We start from the raw sequence: 18,587 nt of genomic DNA, 5'->3' as shown, positions 1-18,587 counted from the left end.
TCTAGATCTTTCTGTCTCTGTCTCTGTCTCTGGAGACAGCTTATCCACTGTTGTCTACTATAAGCCTACTGACTCTCACAGCTATCTGGACTATTCCTCTTCTCACCCTGTCTCTTGCAAAAACGCCATCCCCTTCTCGCAATTCCTCCATCTCCACCGCATCTGCTCTCAGAATGAGGCTTTTCATTCTAGGATGAGGGAGATGTCTTCCTTTTTTAAAGAAAGGGGCTTCCCTTCCTCCACTATCAAGTCTGCTCTTAAACGCATCTTCCCCATTTCACGTACATCTGCTCTCACTCCATCCTCCCGCCACCCCACTAGGAATAGGGTTCCCCTGGTCCTCACCTACCACCCCACCAGCCTCCGGGTCCAACATATTATTCTCCGTAACTTCCGCCACCTCCAACGGGATTCCACCACTAAGCACATCTTTCCCTCCCCCCCCCTGCATTCCGCAGGGATCGCTCCCTACAGAACTCCCTTGTCCATTCGTCCCCCCCATCCCTCCCCACTGATCTCCCTCCTGGCACTTATCCGTGTAAGCGGAACAAGTGCTACACATGCCCTTACACTTCCTCCCTTACCGCCATTCAGGGCCTCAAACAGTCCTTCCAGGGAGGCAACACTTCACCTGTGAGTCGACTGGGGTGATATACTGCGTCCGGTGCTCCCAATGTGGCCTTTTATATAATGGCGAGACCCGACGCAGACTGGGAGACCGCTTTGCTGAACGTCTACGCTCTGTCTGCCAGAGAAAGCAGGATCTCCCAGTGGCCAAACATTTTAATTCCACATCCCATTCCCATTCTGACATGTCTATCCACGGCCTCCTCTACTGTAAAGATGAAGTCACACTCAGGTTGGAGGAACAACACCTTATATTCCGTCTGGGTAGCCTCCAACCTGATGGCATGAACATCGACTTCTCTAACTTCCGCTAAGGCCCCACCTCCCCCTCGTACCCCATCTGTTACTTATTTTTATGCACACATTCTTTCTCTCACTCTCCTTTTTCTCCCTCTGTCCCTCTGAATATACCTCTTGCCCATCCTCTGGGTCCCCCCTCCCCCCCGTCTTTCTTCCCGGACCTCCTGTCCCATGATCCTCTCGTATCCCCTTTTGCCTATCACCTGTCCAGCTCTTGGCTCTATCCCTCCCCCTCCTGTCTTCTCCTATCATTTTGGACCTCCCCCTCCCCCTCCAACTTTCAAATCCCTTACTCACTCTTCCTTCAGTTAGTCCTGACGAGGGGTCTCGGCCTGAAACGTCGACTGCACCTCTTCCTACAGATGCTGCCTGGCCTGCTGCGTTCACCAGCAACTTTGATGTGTGTTGCTTGAATTTCCAGCATCTGCAGAATTCCTGTTGTTGGCAGCAGATTAGGTAACATCTTCAACAGAATGGAGAAATCAAACGTGTTTTAAGTTACAAACAAAGGACAAAATGAATACCAGGTGACACAATTGCTTCTTGTAGCCTCTGATGAATTCAAATGTAATTGCTTGGAGGAGCACAAATGGAGGAATGCTGAAAAGAGGCAGTTAGAAATGAAGAATGCCGGAAATACTCAGCAGATCAGGTTGCTTCTGTTGGAAGAGAAAAATTGCACTGCTGTTCTTGCAGTCTTACACTTCCACAGCTGTGTTTCTTATTCTTGATAATCTAGTTCCACAATTTAGATTGACTATATCTGCATTTTAACTTTGGTTTAATTGTCATTATCTGAGCTAGCATCTATAGAACATTGCTTGTAACAGTGAATTACAAGTAAGGCCAAAATGTTGGCCAAACGTATACTCATCCTGAAGATTTGAGAAAATTCAGAAAAGGAAGTCTGAAGAAAATAGATATGATAATTTATTGACAGATATTAAACAGATGGTAAGGCTTCAATAAAGAAGTAACAAAAATATGAACCTCTGAAATATTCTGTTCCTAAGTTTCAGGAATATTTTTCTGGGACTTGGAAGACGGCAAATTTAGATGTACTATTTTGGGCTGGCAACACAGAAAACTGAAAGCTTGCTACAGACCAGCTGGGTTTGCGTCAGTGTCAGGAAAATGAGAACTTACTATTGAGGTTACTAGCCCATAAGAAAGGAAGAAAAAATAGAATAGGGTTGAATCTGCAGTTCATGGATTTATAAAAGGAGAATCGTGTTTGATTTTTTTTTTACTTTTTGTATTCTGTAACAAGCAGAAGAAGTATGGAAGATTGAGTAGATACCTTATTGTCGCCAAACAATTGATACTAGAACGTACAATCATCACAGCAATATTTGATTCTGCGCTTCCCACTCCCTGGATTACAAATATTAAAAATTAAGAATAGTAAAAATTAGTAAATATAAAAATTTAAATTATAAATCATAAATAGAAAATAGAAAAATGGAAAGTAAGGTAGTGCGAAAAAACCTAGAGGCAGGTCCGGATATTTGGAGGGTACGTCCCAGATCTGGGTCAGGATCCGTTCAGCAGTCTTATCATAGTTGGAAAGAAGCTGTTCCCAAATCTGGTCGTACGAGTCTTCAAGCTCCTGAGCCTTCTCCCGGAAGGAAGAGGGACGAAAAGTGTGTTGGCTGGGTGAGTCATGTCCTTGATTATCCTGGCAGTACTGTTCCAACAGCATGTGGTGTAAAGTGAGTCCAAGGACGGAAGATTGGTTTGTGTGATGTGCTGCGCCCTGTTCACGATCTTCTGCAGCTTCTTTCGGTCTTGGACAGGACAACAGATATTTGTGTTGTCAGACTTTAACCATGTGCCCATGAGGTTATTCAACAGAAATTGAGGATATGTATTGGTGGGTTGCATCTTTGCCTGAATTGAAGGTTTGTTGAGACACAGAAAAATGTTGGAATAAACTGGTAATTCATGGTTTGAGAGACTGATACTGATGGCTGCTTTAGGGATCAATACATGGATCATAACTTTACAATTGATGCCAATGCTAATGTCAAGGTGACTGAATTTATTAAATGCATTTGCTGATGAAGCAAAGCTGGTTGGTATCGAAATTTCTGTGGAAGGTGCAAAAATGGGATATGGACCGGCTAAGGGATACATCCAAGACATGGGAGATGAAATATAAAGCACCTCCTCCCCTTCTTACCCCATTGTTCATTCGTTCATTCATTCATTCATTCTCTCTTTTTCTCCCTGTGTCCCTCTCACTATATCTTCCTCTAATGCTCCCCTCTTCTTTCTCCCTAGGCCTCCCGTCCCATGATCCTCTCCCTTCTCCAGCCTTGTATCTTCTTGCCAATCAATTTTCCAGCTCTTAGCTCCATCTCTCCCCCTCTTGTCTTCTCCTATCATTTCGGATCTCCCCCTTCCCCTTCCACTTTCAAATCTCTTACTATCTCTTCTTTCAGTTAGTCCTGACGAAGGGTCTTGGCCCGAAACGTTGACTGTACCTGTTCCTATAGATGCTGCCTGGCCTGCTGTGTTCCACCAGCATTTTGTGTGTGTTAGATGAAATATAATATGGGCGAGTAAAAGCAGAGTGTATTTCAGTTAGTAACTTATTGAAAAATTTTGGTGCTCAAAGGGATTGAGGAGTTCTGGTAAATGAATAATTTAACATTACTATTTAGCAAGAAGTTATGAAGGCAGATGGCACGTTAGCCTTAAGCCTAAAGAGGCTTGAGTGCAAGTATAATGTTGCCTCAGACCAGTTATACAGGATACTGGTGAGATTGTGTATCAGCTTTGTCACCCTGCCTCAGAAATGAGGAGTGCAACAAAGTTTGACTAGGTAGGTTCTTTGGATAAAGGTTCTGTCCTACTAGTCAAGATGATGAGGACTGCAGTCTTCATCAAGGTTGTGGCTCAGGCTCTTTTTCGTAGGGATAGTTTTGAGGTTGGAGGTCAGGTTAGGGTTTAAGGACTGTGATGTGTCTCAAGATTGTTTAATGTCATTTCCAGTACACAAGTGCAAGGAGAAAAACTTTATTGTTACTCCGGATCTGAGGCAGAACAAAAAAAAATGCATTAAGATAAAGAATACAACAATAAAAAAAATTACAATAAATATAAGTACATAAGAAGGTTATATACATAGATTGTATGCCCATAAAGTGATGCTAGGTATAGGAGTGACTCTGACAGGAAGTAATAAAGTAGGATTGGGGTGTGTTTGGTTGGGTTAGTGGGTGAAGGTATTGATCAACCTTACTGCTTGGTGAAAGTAAGTATTTCTGGGTCTGGTGGTCCTGATGTGGATGCTATGTAGCCTCCTCCCTGATGGGAGTCGGATAAACAGTCCATGAGCAAGGTAGGTAGGATCTTTCATGGCCTTTTTCCAGCGAAGTGGAAATAATTTATAAACTTATTATGAGGTTGTCCCTCAGCCTTTGAAGCTCCAAAGGAAGCGATCAAGGTTTGCCTAACTTTAATACTCCAAATGTGGCGTTACCAAGGTTTTGTACATCTGCAGTGTGACTTCCTCTATCTGTACACAGAACTCCCACCAATGAAGGTAAGGATGCAGTACGTAGTTCTTACCACCCCCATCTACTTACGTTGCCACATCCTTGGGAATTACTTGACACCCTGAGATCTCTCTACCAGTGTTCCCAAGGGACTTGCCATTTACTGTACTTTCAGTGGTCACTGTATTAGGTACACCTGTACACCTGGTTAATGCAAACATCTAATCAGTCAATCATGTGGCAGCAACCCACTGCATAGAAGCATGCAAACTTGGTCAAGAGGTTCAGTTGATGTTCAGACCAAACATCAGAATGGGTAAGCAATGTGATCTAAGTGACTTTGACCATGAAATGATTATTGGTGCCAGACAGGGTGATGTGAGTATATTAGAAACTACTGATGCCCTGAGATTTTCATGCAAAAGTCTCCAGAATTTACAGAGAATGTGCAGTGATTGGCAGTTATGTGGGCAAAAATGAGAGAGGCCAGAGGAGAATGGTTCAAGTTGACAGGAAGACGACGGTAACTCAAATAGCAACATGTTACAACAGTGGTGTGCAGATGAGCATCTCTGAATGCACCATACTTTGACGCTTGAAGTGAATGCGCTTCAGCAGCCAGAAGCCCACAAACAGGAGGTACCTAATAGAGTGGCCACTGAGTGTATATTTGTATGTTTATATTATTTTACATTGTTAACAAAATAGTTTACAGTTTAAATAGAAACAGAAAATACTGAAACTTCTTGACAGTTCTTGTATTGGGTGAAGATATTTTCTTAGAATTGGAAAAAGAGAATCTTGTTAAGCTGCCTGGAAACTTGGGCAGAGAGGGTGCCTTAGGGTAAAACAGGGATGACCATGGGAATACGCTGTACACAAGGTTGTCAGGTGAATGGAAGGAGTACGGGTAGAGAATAAACCACAGAATGCAGAGGAGTAACAGGTCAGTCTGCCCTTAACTTCCAGAGGGGTAAAGCTAAGGGTGAGGGCGTGTTAAGCTGAACCAATAGCACAATGAAGACCGATACAAGGTAGAGAAAACAAGTTACTTGACATTGTAGAATTCGGTGTCAAGTCCAAAATGTTGCAGCATGCCCAGGCAGAGGTTAGGTGCTGAATTTTCAAACTTGCATTGTGTGTCAGTGTAACCTGCCACAGAATGATATTGGGATGAAGAATTCAAGTTGAATAAAGATCAGGGTTGCCCCTGTGGGCTGAATGTCCATGCTCCACAAAGCGGTCACTCAATCTTTTACCTGGTTTATCTGATATAGGGGAATACTAAGTGCTATACACTGATCTGCAAGTTTGATTTTTCATTTAATTATTTAGTTGTCTGTTGTAACTATATTCCTTACAGTTGATAAAGCACTGGGTGGTAGTAGGAATAAGTTCCCACTACCTATTAAATCTCCCAGTGGCGTGTGTCTCAAATAACCTTTGACAACCAAGTCCAGCTCCTGGCCTTCACGTGTAGCTTAGCTATTTACCCTGGTGGCACCATTTCTACTGACAGGAGAAGGGCAAAGGCTTGTTAGCCATGGCTGGCTGCTCACCGAGGAGAAAGAAAATTCTCTCAAACCTCCGCTGTCTTGGGGCTATACCCACGTAATGGGAAGGCTTTGGAAGTAAACTCTGAGGAAGAATCCGCAGCTGGATTTCCTAAGGCAGTCCTGTTTTGATTTCAACATTGATTGGCAACTCTTGTGACACTGCTGGTGCCAAACTGTTTCAGTCTCTGCTTTTCCTTTGGATTCATCAGCTACCTGGAGAGGGGCAGCCTGCTACATGGGCAACAGCTTGCTCTCCATATCATACTGCCCTGGCTGGCATACATTGTAGATGCTGGGACGCAACATTCATGGTTGACCCCAAACGACAGAGGGCCTCCTTTGTAACTCTGTTATTGACCATGTAACTAAATTCTTTAATTTGAATGTAAAATGAATCTGGATTCAAAATTTCCTTCGGGTATTGACCAACAGATCTTGCAAATAAATCCTGATGCAGGTAGGTTTTTATGATTTTCAGATATCTAAATATGAACAGGAGCTGCTTTAGATGCTGGAAGTGCAGGGTCACACACACACAAATACTAGAGGAACTCAGCAGGTCAGACAGCATCTGTGGAAATGAATCAACAGGCCGAGACCCTTCATCAGGACTGGAAAGGAAGGGGGAAGATGCCAGAATGAGAAGATACCCAAATCGTTGACTGGTGATTCATTTCCATAAATGCTGCCTGACCTGCTGAGTTCCTCCAGTATTTTGTGGGTGTTTATCGAAATACGAGCAATTTTCTTATTTATCCAGATGGTTTTTGAGGTGTATTCACTGTCACCAGGTTTTTCTAATAGAAATAATTTTTTTGCCTCATTGGGTCCATTACTTTGGCAGACATGGAAAAATGGCTACTTAACGGATAAAATAGCTACTGATGTTCCTGAGGAACTTTTTTATTTGTATTAATTGGTATTTTTAGCTGAATTGGTTGTGTGCAAAGAAGTGCTTCAAACATAGATGTCATGAAATGCACTTCAAATTTGTTAATGCTGAACATATTATATCTATAGGTTGCATTACTGAAGCAAAGGACTGTACCTGGAGGGTCAAGTGTGGGCGTCCATGAACCCACAGCTCAAGCCTCTGTGGAGGAAAGCACAGAAACAGCTCAGCAGAGTTCGAACACTGAAGATAGTACAGATGACCCAGATGGGTTAGGAGGTAATGTTTATAATACAATCACACATCAAATTAAGATTGTAGAAGGCATATTTGGATCTTTATCTCTGAGCAATCAAGAAGGTTCTTCAATAAATCATGAGGCTGGCATTTACTATAATCAAAAAAAAAATAGTGAGACTTGTAGCCTTGCCCATTTCACAAATCAGTATTTTCCAGTTTAAAAAACAGTAGTTAATGTGGAATTGGAAATTTCATTATTTTAATTTGAATTGATAGGGTATTTTAATATTTTTAACTTGTCTTTCTGTTCCTTTCTTTAATCTTGGCCTACTTTGGAAGGAAATTCAATATTAAAACACTGTTGTCATTATTGATTTGAGTCTGAATTAAGCAGGGCTTGCTCTGTTCAGTCTTAACAGATTCCATTGCACTATTTCAGTTTCATCAGCAGGAATTCAATGTGCACAATTCATGGCAGGCTATGGATAGTCGAGCACACCTGTGGCAGTATTCGTTTGCCTATTAAATTCTGACTTTAGGTTCACACAGGAACGGTCCATGTTTTTGGATAGGTGTGATGCAACATTGCTTATAGTTGACTTTGAAAGAAGATAATTGTAAAGATTTGGTCCCTCTGTTGCAGTGGCTCTATTTAAGCAAAAGTGGATGCTTTCAGATGTTTGCTCACAGGCATCTATGATGTTAACACTTTGGCAAGGGATTTGACAGATGGTACATTTACTATCCTAATACAGGTTTCCTCCGACCTCCGAAGGTAGAGCGTTCCTCTGAAACGTTTCGTAAGCCGGAATGTCGTAAAGCAAAGAAGCAATTACCATTTATTTATATGGGAAAAATTTGTGAGTGTTGCAGACCCAAAAATAACCTAACAAATCATGCTAAATAACATATAAAACCTAAAATAACAGTAACATATAGTAAAAGCAGGAATGATATGATGAATACACAGCCTATATAAAGTAGAAATACTTTTCCACAATAATTGCCTGCACTGTTCTCCGTAGCGAAAATCTCATGCAAGCGTTCTTGGCAAAAACACAGCGCAAGCGCTCTCCAGTAACCTTTAAGCTATGAAGCTGCCAAATCATACCAAATAACAGGTAAAAATACACATCCGATATAAAGTAGAAATAATGTATTGTACAGTGGAGTATCACTTACCGGAATTGGGAACGCGCCGAGCACACTGATGATGGTGTTAGGCTGAGTCGTAGGAAGTTGGGCTGGTACAGTGGCCCCCACCCTCCAGGCAGCAAACCGATACCGATCTGTGAAGAATGCAGCGGTCCAGCGGTGCCGGGGGTGCACCCAGCACATCTTTAAGAAAAAAGCCGAAATAAACAAGCTAATTAATTAGGTGCCATCCGGCACGTAAATGTCGGCCCAGATCAGAGGCGACGCAATTGGCAATTGTCTCTGATCTGGGCCGACATTTACATGCCGGGCGGCACCTAATTAATTAGCTTGTTTATTTTGGCTTTTTTTCTTAAAGATGTGCTGGGTGCCTCCTGGCTACTGCTGCATTCTCCGCGGATCGGTATCTGTCCGCGGCCCAGATAATTTCACGTAGTTGCCTCACATTCAGTTCCTGGACAACTTTACTTTCGCTACTGCATTCGGTTTTAATTGTTATCCTTTCCTCTTGCAATTGCATCAGCTCTTCATCTATCAGTTTTTGGTCATGAGATGCCAAAACCTCTTCAACATCATCTTTGTCACCTTCCACAAGCCAAACTCAGTTTGTCCTTACTTCATTCACCACGATCGAAATGCTTAATTATGTCTAGTTTTACGCTAAGTGTAACACCCATACGAGCTCTTTCAGGCTTTTGCAATACCTTAGAACTCAGCTTGCAAACGGCTGCTCACAGGCAGGTGTTTAAGCAATGCCGGCGAGAATGCCATTCCGAATCCGGGGGAGAGCGGCTGCGCGGGCCTTTTTTTTGCGCGCTGCTTTTTTTCATAACAGTGAAAACTCTTAGCGAAAACAGGGAACTAATGTAGGTCTTTTGTAACAGTGAGGTTTCATAAAGCGAACGTTCAAAAAGCGGGGGACACCTGTACGTTGCTCTGTTAAACAAAGACTGGACAAGATGCATATTGGATGCAATTAAAGAATGGTTTCCAGCTTATCACTACATTTTTTTAATGAGGGGTTTTTAATCTACAGCATATCGGTATTTTTTTTTAGTGCAAGACATACAGTAATTGTGAGCTGATTGGACCATGAAATTCAATGAAATGTATTCAATAAATTGTAATTTTATTTAGATCTTTTGCAGCATAGTTAGTGAAAAATGCCTTGGGCTCTTGTTATTTTAATACATGTTTATAGATTACTTGGAAGAATGTTGTAAGGGGTGTCGTCAGTGAAGGAGGAATAATTCATTGCAACTTTGGAATATTTTCTTAAAACATTTTCAAAAAAGGCATTTTCAAAAAAAGGTTTTTTTGATACTGTATTAAAGCAACTAAGAGATGAAAGTTTAGTTTTGGAATTTTGCCATGAAATTAGTAACTAATGGAGTAGGCATGGGTTAAATGGCCTACTGAGAGTAATAGTTGTACAGCACAGAAACAGGCCCTTCTGCCCAATGGGTCAATGCCAACCAAACTTGTCCTGTTTGCCTTCATTTGACCCCATATAACTTCTATCCATGTACCCATCCAGCAGTCTTTTATATACTGTTAACATACAACTTCAACCACTTCCTCTACCATATCATTCCATATATGGATCACTCTCATTTTGGAAAAAGTTCTCCCTCAGTTTTCTATTGAATTTGTCCCCTCTCGCCCTAATCCTCTCCAGTTCTTGATGCCCCCACTGTGGGGAAAAAGGATTGTGCATTCACCCTACTTATGCCTCTCATCATTTGAAACACCTCATCACTGGATTGTGGGAAATGAGGGGTGACATGAAGTCCCAGCATGATCAGCCTCTCTTGTTCTGGCAGCATCTTGGTCAATCCCAAACACAAGATTCTGTAGATGCTGGAAATCCAGAGTAACACACACAAAATGCTGGAGTACAGGCAGCATCTATAGAGAGCAATAAAGAGCAAATGTTTCAGGCTGAGACCTTTCATCAGGATTGGAAAGGAAATAGAAAGAAGCCAAAATAAGGAGGTGTGGAATGGGGAAAGAGTACAGGTTAGTAGGTGATAGGTGAAGCCAGGGAGAAGGAAAGTAGGGGAAGGGGGAATGGAGTTAGAAGCTGGCAGGTGATAGGTGGAAAAGATAAAGGGCTGGAGAATAAGGAATCTGATAGGAGAGGAGAGTGGATTCTGGGAAGTAGTGAAGGAGGAGGAGCACCAGAGGGAGGTGATAGGCAGGTATGAAAAGAGAAATGAGTCAGGGAGAGCCAGAAGGAGGGGTGGAGAGAAATTTCCAGAAGTTAGAGAAATCAATGTTCATGCTGTAAGGTTGTAAGCAATCCAGATGGATATGAGGTATTGCTCCTCCTGACAGTGGCCTCATTGTGGCAGAAGAGAGTGGACTACATGGACTGCATGTCAGAATGGGAATGGGCAGTGAAATTAAAATAGTTGGTCAAGGGGAAATCCTGCTTGTTGCGGACAGAATGAAGGTGCTTGACAAAGCGGTCTCCCAATCTACTTTAGGTCTCACCGATGTAGAGGAAGCTGCATTGGGAGCACCGGATACAGTCGCTGACCCCAACAGACTCACAGGTGAAGTGTTGCCTCACCTGGAAAAACTGTTTGGGACCCTGAATGTGAGGGAGGAGATGAATGGACAGATGTAGCACTCCTGATTGCAGTGATAAGTGCTGGAATAAGAGCACTGGGGAGGTACAGTTGGATAATGGAACCACAGAGAGGGGGATCCTTGTGGAAAGTTGGATGGGGGTGTGGGATGTCTTTAGTGGTAGGATCTTGTTGAAGATGGTGGAAGTTGTGGAGTTCCCTGCTGACGGAAGCAGGAGAGACCTACTGCGTTCCTTGAGCATTTTGTATGTGTTACCTTGTTCAATCCCTTGGCACTCTTTCGGCTTAATAGCATTTTTGCTAAAGCAGGGTTGCCAGTAATGAACATGACAAATGTGGCCTCACCAACCTCTTAAAACTGCAGCATAACATCTATACTCACTGGTTTGACTGATGAAAGCTGTTTTCACCACCCTATCTATCTGTGATGCCATGTACTCTGTTCTACAATACTCACTGGGACTCTACCATGATAGACACTGTCTGTGAGCCTGGTGGTACATGATTTAAGAGTTTTGTATATTTTCCCCAATGGAAGAGGGGAGAAGAAAGAGAGCATTGGGTGGGACCTTTGATATGTTGGCTCTTGACTGGGGCAGTGAGAAGTATAGACAGAGTCCATTGATGGGAAGCTCGTTTCCCTGATTTGCTGAGCTGTGCCAGTAAGTCTGGATTGTTTCTTGTGGTCATAGGCAGAGCAGTTGCCATACCAAGCTGTGATGCACCTGGATAGGATGTCTTGCATGGTAACATACATCAAAATTGCTGGTGAACGCAGCAGGCCAAGCAGCATCTATAGGAAGAGGCGCAGTCGACGTTTCAGGCCGAGACCCTTTGTCCTGACGAAGGGTCTCGGCCTGAAACGTCGACTGCGCCTCTTCCTATAGATGCTGCTTGGCCTGCTGCGTTCACCAGCAACTTTGATGTATGTTGCTTGAATTTCCAGCATCTGCAGAATTCCTGTTGTCTTGCATGGTGTATTGATTTAAAAGTTGGTGAGTTGCCAAATGTATTTATCCTCCTCAGGAAGCAGAGGTGTTGGTGTGCTTTCTTGAACATGGTGCCTGTGTAATTGGACTAGAGCAGACTATTCATGATGTCCACTCCCCGGACCTTGAGGCACTTGATCTGCCTGGCCTCAGCGTTGTTGATGTAAACAAGAGCCTGCGCACTGCACACCCTTCTTGGTGCATGACCAACACTTATTTTGATGACATTGAGGGACAATTGCCTTGGCACTGTGCCACTAAGCTCTCTATCTCCTTCCTGTATTCAGACACATCATTATTTATCTGCAGCCCACTACAAACTTGTAGACGGAGTTAGAACAGATTCTGTCTACATTGTCATAAGTGTATAGAGAATAAAGTTGGGCTGAGGACACAGCCTCATGGGGCACCAGCATTGAGGATAATTATGGCAGATGAGTTGCTGAATATTTTTATTGATTGTGCTCTGTTGGTCAAGAAGTCAAGGATCCTGTTGCAAAAGGTGGTGGTGGGTCTCAGGTCTTGGTGTTTAGAAATAAATTTACTTGAAGTTATGGTATTGAAGGCAGTAGTCTGGCACAGGTGTCTTCACTCAACCGATGCTCTAGAGATGAGTATTGGACCAGGAAATGACATCTGCCATGAAACTGTTCCTGATAGTAGTCAAATTCCAGAGGTTGAGGTTGTCTGAGAGACTGGAGATGATTTTGCTGTAATGAGCCTTTCAAAACACTGTGTCAGAGCCACTGTGTGATTTTAGTGTCATTTGCAGATTTATTTGCCATCCAGATTATTGATTTAGATGACAGATAGCAATTTGCCTTGCACTATCTCCTGGGTACACCACCCATCATGATCCTCCAGTCCAAAACAATATTCCACCTGTTCACTGTGTCAAACCATTCTTGTATTCAGTTAGCTAGTGCTCCCTGAATTCCATGTGATTTAATTTTCCATAGCTGCCTATTGTGTGGGACTTTATCAAAAGTATTATTGAGTCCATGTGGACTATGCCTGTGGCACTTCCCTGCCCTTATTGACTTCCTGGGATGATTCTTGAGAAAGCTTGAATCAAATTTGTGAAGCATGATCTTCTATGCGCAAAGCTGACTATCTCTATTCAACTCTTGTCTTTCCAAATGTATGTGTATCTTATCCCTCAGAATTCCCTGTAGTAACTTCACCACAGATGCTAAGCTTACTGGTCTAGAGTACCCAGATTTTTCTTTGCAGTCCTGAGGTAAAGGCACAATGTTAGCCTCCCTGTAGTTTTCTAGCTTTTCACCTGTCACTAATGATGTATGTATCTCAGTTAGGGCTCCTGCTTCTTCTCTAGCTTCCTACAGCTTTTTATACCTACCCTGTGAGACATCCAGTGTCACCTCTGCTGCAATGTGAACTATCCCCAAGTTATCCCTATTAACTGTCTCAAATTTTGATGTCTTCATGTCATTCTCTAGGATAGAAACACAAATATTTGTTGGGGACCTCATCTACTTCTTGAGGCTCCTCTGCGCTCTTTGAGAGGTCGTATTCTTTCTAGACTTTTTCACTTTTGATTCTTCTTGCTCTTCTCTATCAAAGCTATCTCACGTGCCCCCTTTTTGGCCTTTCTTTCAGTGTAATCCTGCACCTCTTCTAGGGAATCACTTAACTGCAATTCCCTGTACCTGACCCATGGTGCTTTTTATTTTATTGATTATGAATATCCATCGCCATATAGGGTTTCCTACACCTGTTGGCCTTGCCCCTTACTCTAACCTGTTTGCGATCTCACTTTCAAGATCTTCATGTTTAATCATAGCCATAGTCATAGTCATACTTTATTGATCCCAGGGGAAATTGGTTTTTGTTACAGTTGCACCATAAATAATAAATAGTAATAGAACCATAAATAGTTGAATAGTAGTATGTAAATTATGCCAATAAATTATGAAATAAGTCCAGGACCAGCCTATTGGCTCAGGGTGTCTGACCCTCCAAGGGAGGAGTTGTAAAGTTTGATGGCCACAGGCAGGAATGACTTCCTATGACGCTCTGTGCTGCATCTCGGTGGAATGAGTCTCTGGCTGAATGTACTCCTGTGCCCACCCAGTACATTATGTAGTGGATGGGAAACATTGACCAAGATGGCATGCAACTTAGACAGCATCCTCTTTTCAGACACCACCGTGAGAGAGTCCAGTTCCATCCCCACAACATCACTGGCCTTACGAATGAGTTTGTTGATTCTGTTGGTGTCTGCTACCCTCAGCCTGCTGCCCCAGCACACAACAGCAAACATGATAGCACTGGCCACCACAGACTCGTAGAACATCCTCAGCATCGTCCAGCAGATGTTAAAGGACCTCAGTCTCCTCAGGAAATAGGGACGGCGCTGACCCCCCTTGTAGACAGCCTCAGTATTCTTTGACCAGTCCAGTTTATTGTCAATTTGTATCCCCAGATATTTTTAATCCTCCACCATGTCTACACTGACCCCCTGGATGGAACGAGGGGTCACCGGTACCTTAGCTCTCCTCAGGTCTACCACTAGCTCCTTAGTCTTTTTCACATTAAGCTGCAGATAATTTTGCTCACACCATGTGACAAAGTTTCCTACCGTAGCCCTGTACTCAGCCTCATCTCCCTTGCTGATGCATCCAACTATGGCAAAGTCATCAGAAAACTTCTGAAGATGACAAGACTCTGTGCAGTAGTTGAAGTCTGAGGTGTAAGTGATGAAGAGAAAGGGAGACGAGACAGTCCCCTGTGGAGCCCCAGTGCTGCTGATCACTCTGTCAGACACACCTCCTCCAATCAAGTTTTTCAAGTTCCTTTCGAATACTATCAAAATTTGCCTTGCCCAAGTTAAAACTTTAACTTGTCAAACAGGTCTGTCTCTTTCCATGACTGAATTAAAGCCAATGGAAGCATGGTCACTGGTTCCAAAGTGCCCTCCTAAATTCACCTCAGTCACTTGACCTGCTGTATTTCTCAAGAATAGTCATGTTTTACCCTCAGTCTAGCAGGGCTTTTTGTGTTTTGTGAAGCAACGTTCTTGAGGACACTTAACCAATTCTACTCCATCAAAGTAAGCCCTTAGCACTATGGCAGTTAAAATCCCCTTATACGACAATCCTGTTATTCTGACAACTTTCTGAAAAATTCCTGCATACATGTTCCTTTAATTCCTGTTGACTAATAGGAGCAATGAAACATTGCAAGAGGCCTGAAGATAAGAAGGATGAACTCATGCCATGTATAGCTATAAGGAATAGATATGTTATAGCCATTACAGAAACCTCTTTTCCTTGTTCTCTGCATTGCTGCTTGCCCATCTTCTGAATTTACTGTAGTTGAATTCTGTGTCAACTTCCAGTCTCCCATCTGTTTCACTGCTTCTTTTGATCCCACCCATGCAGTTTTGAACCCTCCCTAGTAGTACCAGAAAATCTGCTCACCAACATATTAGTCCGCCTCCAGTTCAGGTACAGTCCGCCACCTCTCCCCTTGAACAGATCACTTCTGTCTCAAGAGAAATCCCTATGATCCAAAAACCTTCAGTTTCTTTTGTTCAAATGTTGCTGTGTTCATATTCCAGTAGTTTGGTCCTGCCTGTCAGCGGCGCCAACAGAGGGATTTCTCGCAGGTTGGCGGCGGTTATTTAAAAAGGGAACTTCTAGAATATTTGTCCATTGTACATGGCCGATCAGCCGCTATAACCAGAGCACCATTCGTGAGGTACATAGCAGGGAAGGTTCAGGCATAAAAAGGAGATGCTGCCCAGCAGAACGGTCATCAACGGAGTGATCTGAGGCAGAGTGGTAGGGCTTTGGCTCATTCAGGCTTCGGCGAGGTAAGTGGGGAAGTGGTCTTTTTTTTTCTTTTTTTAAAGGAATCAAGAGCATGTCTGTAGGGTTTGTACTTTGCTCTGGGTGTCACATGTGGGAATCCTGGGAATCTTCCAGTCTCTCAGGTGCCCCAGGTACACCGAGATGTAGCTCCTGAGAGACCCTCTTAGGGACCTGGAGCTGTGGCTTGATGATCTACAGCTTATTAGGGTAAGTGAGTAGGAGATAGATAGGAGCTACAAGGAGTTAGTCACCCTGAGGCTGTGGGAGTTAGATAAGTGGGTGCCCATCAGGGAAGGGATGGGAAGAGCTCAGATAGTAGAGAGCACCACTGTGGCCATCCCCCTCAGTAATCATTATCTTGTTTTGGATGCTGTTGAGGGGGGTGGGGGTGACCTGACAGAGGACGACCATGGCGATTGGATCTCTGGTACTGAACCTGGTTCCGTGGTGCAGAAGGGAGAGAAGAAGATGTGGAATGCGGTTGTCTTAGGGGATTCCATAGTGTGGGGAACAGACAGGAGATTCTGTTAGCCTGAAAGAGATACCTACATGGTCTGTTGCCTCCCAGGTGCCAGGATGTCTTAGACTGGGTGCAGAGTATTCTGAAGGGAGAGGGTGAACAGCCAGAAGTCTTGGTACATGTTGGTACCATTGACATAGGTAGCAAAAGGGAGGAGGTTCTGAAAAGGGAATTCAGGGAATTGGGTAGGAAGCTGAAAAGCAGGATCTCCAGGGTAGTAATCTTGGGATTGCTACCTGTGCCATGTGCTAACGAGCACAAGAATAGCGTGATTAGGCATATTAATGTGTGGCTGAGACACTGGTGATGGGGGCAGGGCTTCAGTTTCCTGGATCATAGAAACACAGAAAGCCTACAGCACAATTCAGGTGCTTCTGTCCACAAAGCTGTGCCGAACATGTCCTCACCTTAGAACTACCTAGGCTTACCCATAGCCCTCTATTTTTCTAAGCTCCATGTACCTATCCAGGAGTCCCTTAAAAGACCCAATTGTTTCCGCCTCCACCACCACCGGCGGCGGCCCGTTCCATGCACTCACCGCAATCTGCGTTACAAAAAATACAACAACAACAACAACAACAACTTACCCCTGACATCTCCTCTGTACCTACTTCCAAGCACCCTTAAACTATGGCCTCTTGTGCTAGCCATTTCAGCCCTGGGAATAAGCCTCTGACTATCCTTTTTAAATCTTTTTATTGAGTAAGTATACAAAAAAGGTAAGCCATATAAACATTAATACAATGTTAAAGTATAATAAAATTCCAAAAGATAACAATACCAAAAAGAAAATACTACAAACAATGTAATTTAAGCATAAGAAACCAAGATAACATAATAGTATACTAGATTTTATATATATCAATGGAAAAAAAAAGAAAAAAAAACCCCCAAAAAAAAACCCACCGTGCAACTAACTAAAAGCAAAGCAAAGCAATGGGCTAACTTGAAACCAAACAGAGTTAAACTTAAAATTACGTCCTCAATCCCGACCTCCATTAAAACAGTGAAGAAAAAACAAGAAGGGTAAATATTACATTAAATGAAAATATCGAATAAAAGGTCCCCAAATCTGTTCAAATTTAAATGAAGAATCATAAAGGTTACTTCTAATTTTCTCCAGATTCAAACATAAAATCGTCTGAGAAAACCAAAAAAAGGTAGTTGGAGCATTAAGCTCTTTCCAATATTGTAAAATACATCTTTTCGCCATTAAAGTAAGAAATGCAATCATTCTACGGGCTGAAGGGGAAAGATTACTAGAAATTTTAGGTAGTCCAAAGATAGCAGTAATAGGGTGAGGAGAGATATCTATATTTAATACCTTAGAAATAATATTGAAAATATCTCTCCAAAAAGTTTCCAAAGTAGGGCAAGACCAAAACATATGAGTTAAAGAGGCTATCTGCCCCGAACATCTATCACAGAAAGGATTAATATGCGAGTAAAAACGCGCTAACTTATCTTTGGACATATGTGCTCTATGAACCACTTTAAATTGAATTAGGGAATGTTTAGCACAAATAGAGGAAGTATTAACTAATTGTAAAATCTGCCCCCAATCATCCACAGAAATGGTAAGCCCCAATTCCTGTTCCCAATCTACCCTAATCTTATCAAATGGAGCTTTCCTAAGTTTCATAATAATATTATAAATCATAGCCGATGCACCTTTCTGACATGGATTAAGGTTAATTATCGAATCTAAAATATATATAGGAGGAAGCATTGGAAAGGAAGAAAGTATAGTACTTAGGAAATTTCTAACTTGTAAATATCTAAAAAAATGTATTCTTGATAAGTTATATTTATTAGATAATTGTTCAAAAGACATAAGGGAACCATCTAAAAATAAATCCAAAAACCGTAAAATACCCTTAGTCTTCCAAGTTTGAAAAGCGCGATCCGTAAAAGAGGGAGGAAAAAATATGTTACCTAAAATAGGAATCGCTAACCCGAATTGATTAAGATCAAAAAATTTTCTGAATTGAAACCAAATGCGCAAAGCATATTTAACTATCGGGTTAGAGACCTGCTTAAGGCGTTTCGAATCAAAAGGAAGAGAGGAACCTAAAATAGAACCAAGTGTATAACCCTGAACAGATTGTAATTCCAATGCTACCCATTTAGGAATAGATAGTATGTCCCGGTCAAGTAACCAAAATTTCATATGTCGAATATTAATAGCCCAATAATAAAATCTAAAGTTAGGTAATGCTAAACCTCCATCTCTCTTAGCTTTCTGTAAATGTATTTTACCCAGTCTCGGATTCTTATTCTGCCAAATAAATGAAGAAATTTTAGAGTCAACTTTATCAAAAAAAGATTTAGGAACGAAAATTGGTAATGCCTGAAACACATATAAAAATTTTGGC

The 18,587-nt window shown here is 42.4% G+C and overlaps 1 protein-coding gene across 3 annotated transcripts in view; it reads left to right on the top strand.

The window, feature by feature from the left end:
• The window catches only part of golga4 (golgin A4), a 266,334-nt gene that overhangs the window by 68,195 nt on the left and 179,552 nt on the right, over positions 1 to 18,587 (top strand). For all 3 annotated transcript variants that reach the window (XM_063054798.1, XM_063054789.1, XM_063054779.1), the window contains one exon: positions 7,007 to 7,157. In XM_063054798.1, the coding sequence (XP_062910868.1) occupies positions 7,007 to 7,157 (151 nt within the window). The remainder of the gene's footprint in view (positions 1 to 7,006; positions 7,158 to 18,587) is intronic.

This window comes from Mobula hypostoma, chromosome 1 (genome assembly GCF_963921235.1).
Source record: "Mobula hypostoma chromosome 1, sMobHyp1.1, whole genome shotgun sequence".
NCBI classification, from domain to species: domain Eukaryota; kingdom Metazoa; phylum Chordata; class Chondrichthyes; order Myliobatiformes; family Myliobatidae; genus Mobula; species Mobula hypostoma.
Note: the sequence above shows the minus strand (reverse complement) of the source record. Positions and strands in the feature narration are given on the sequence as shown.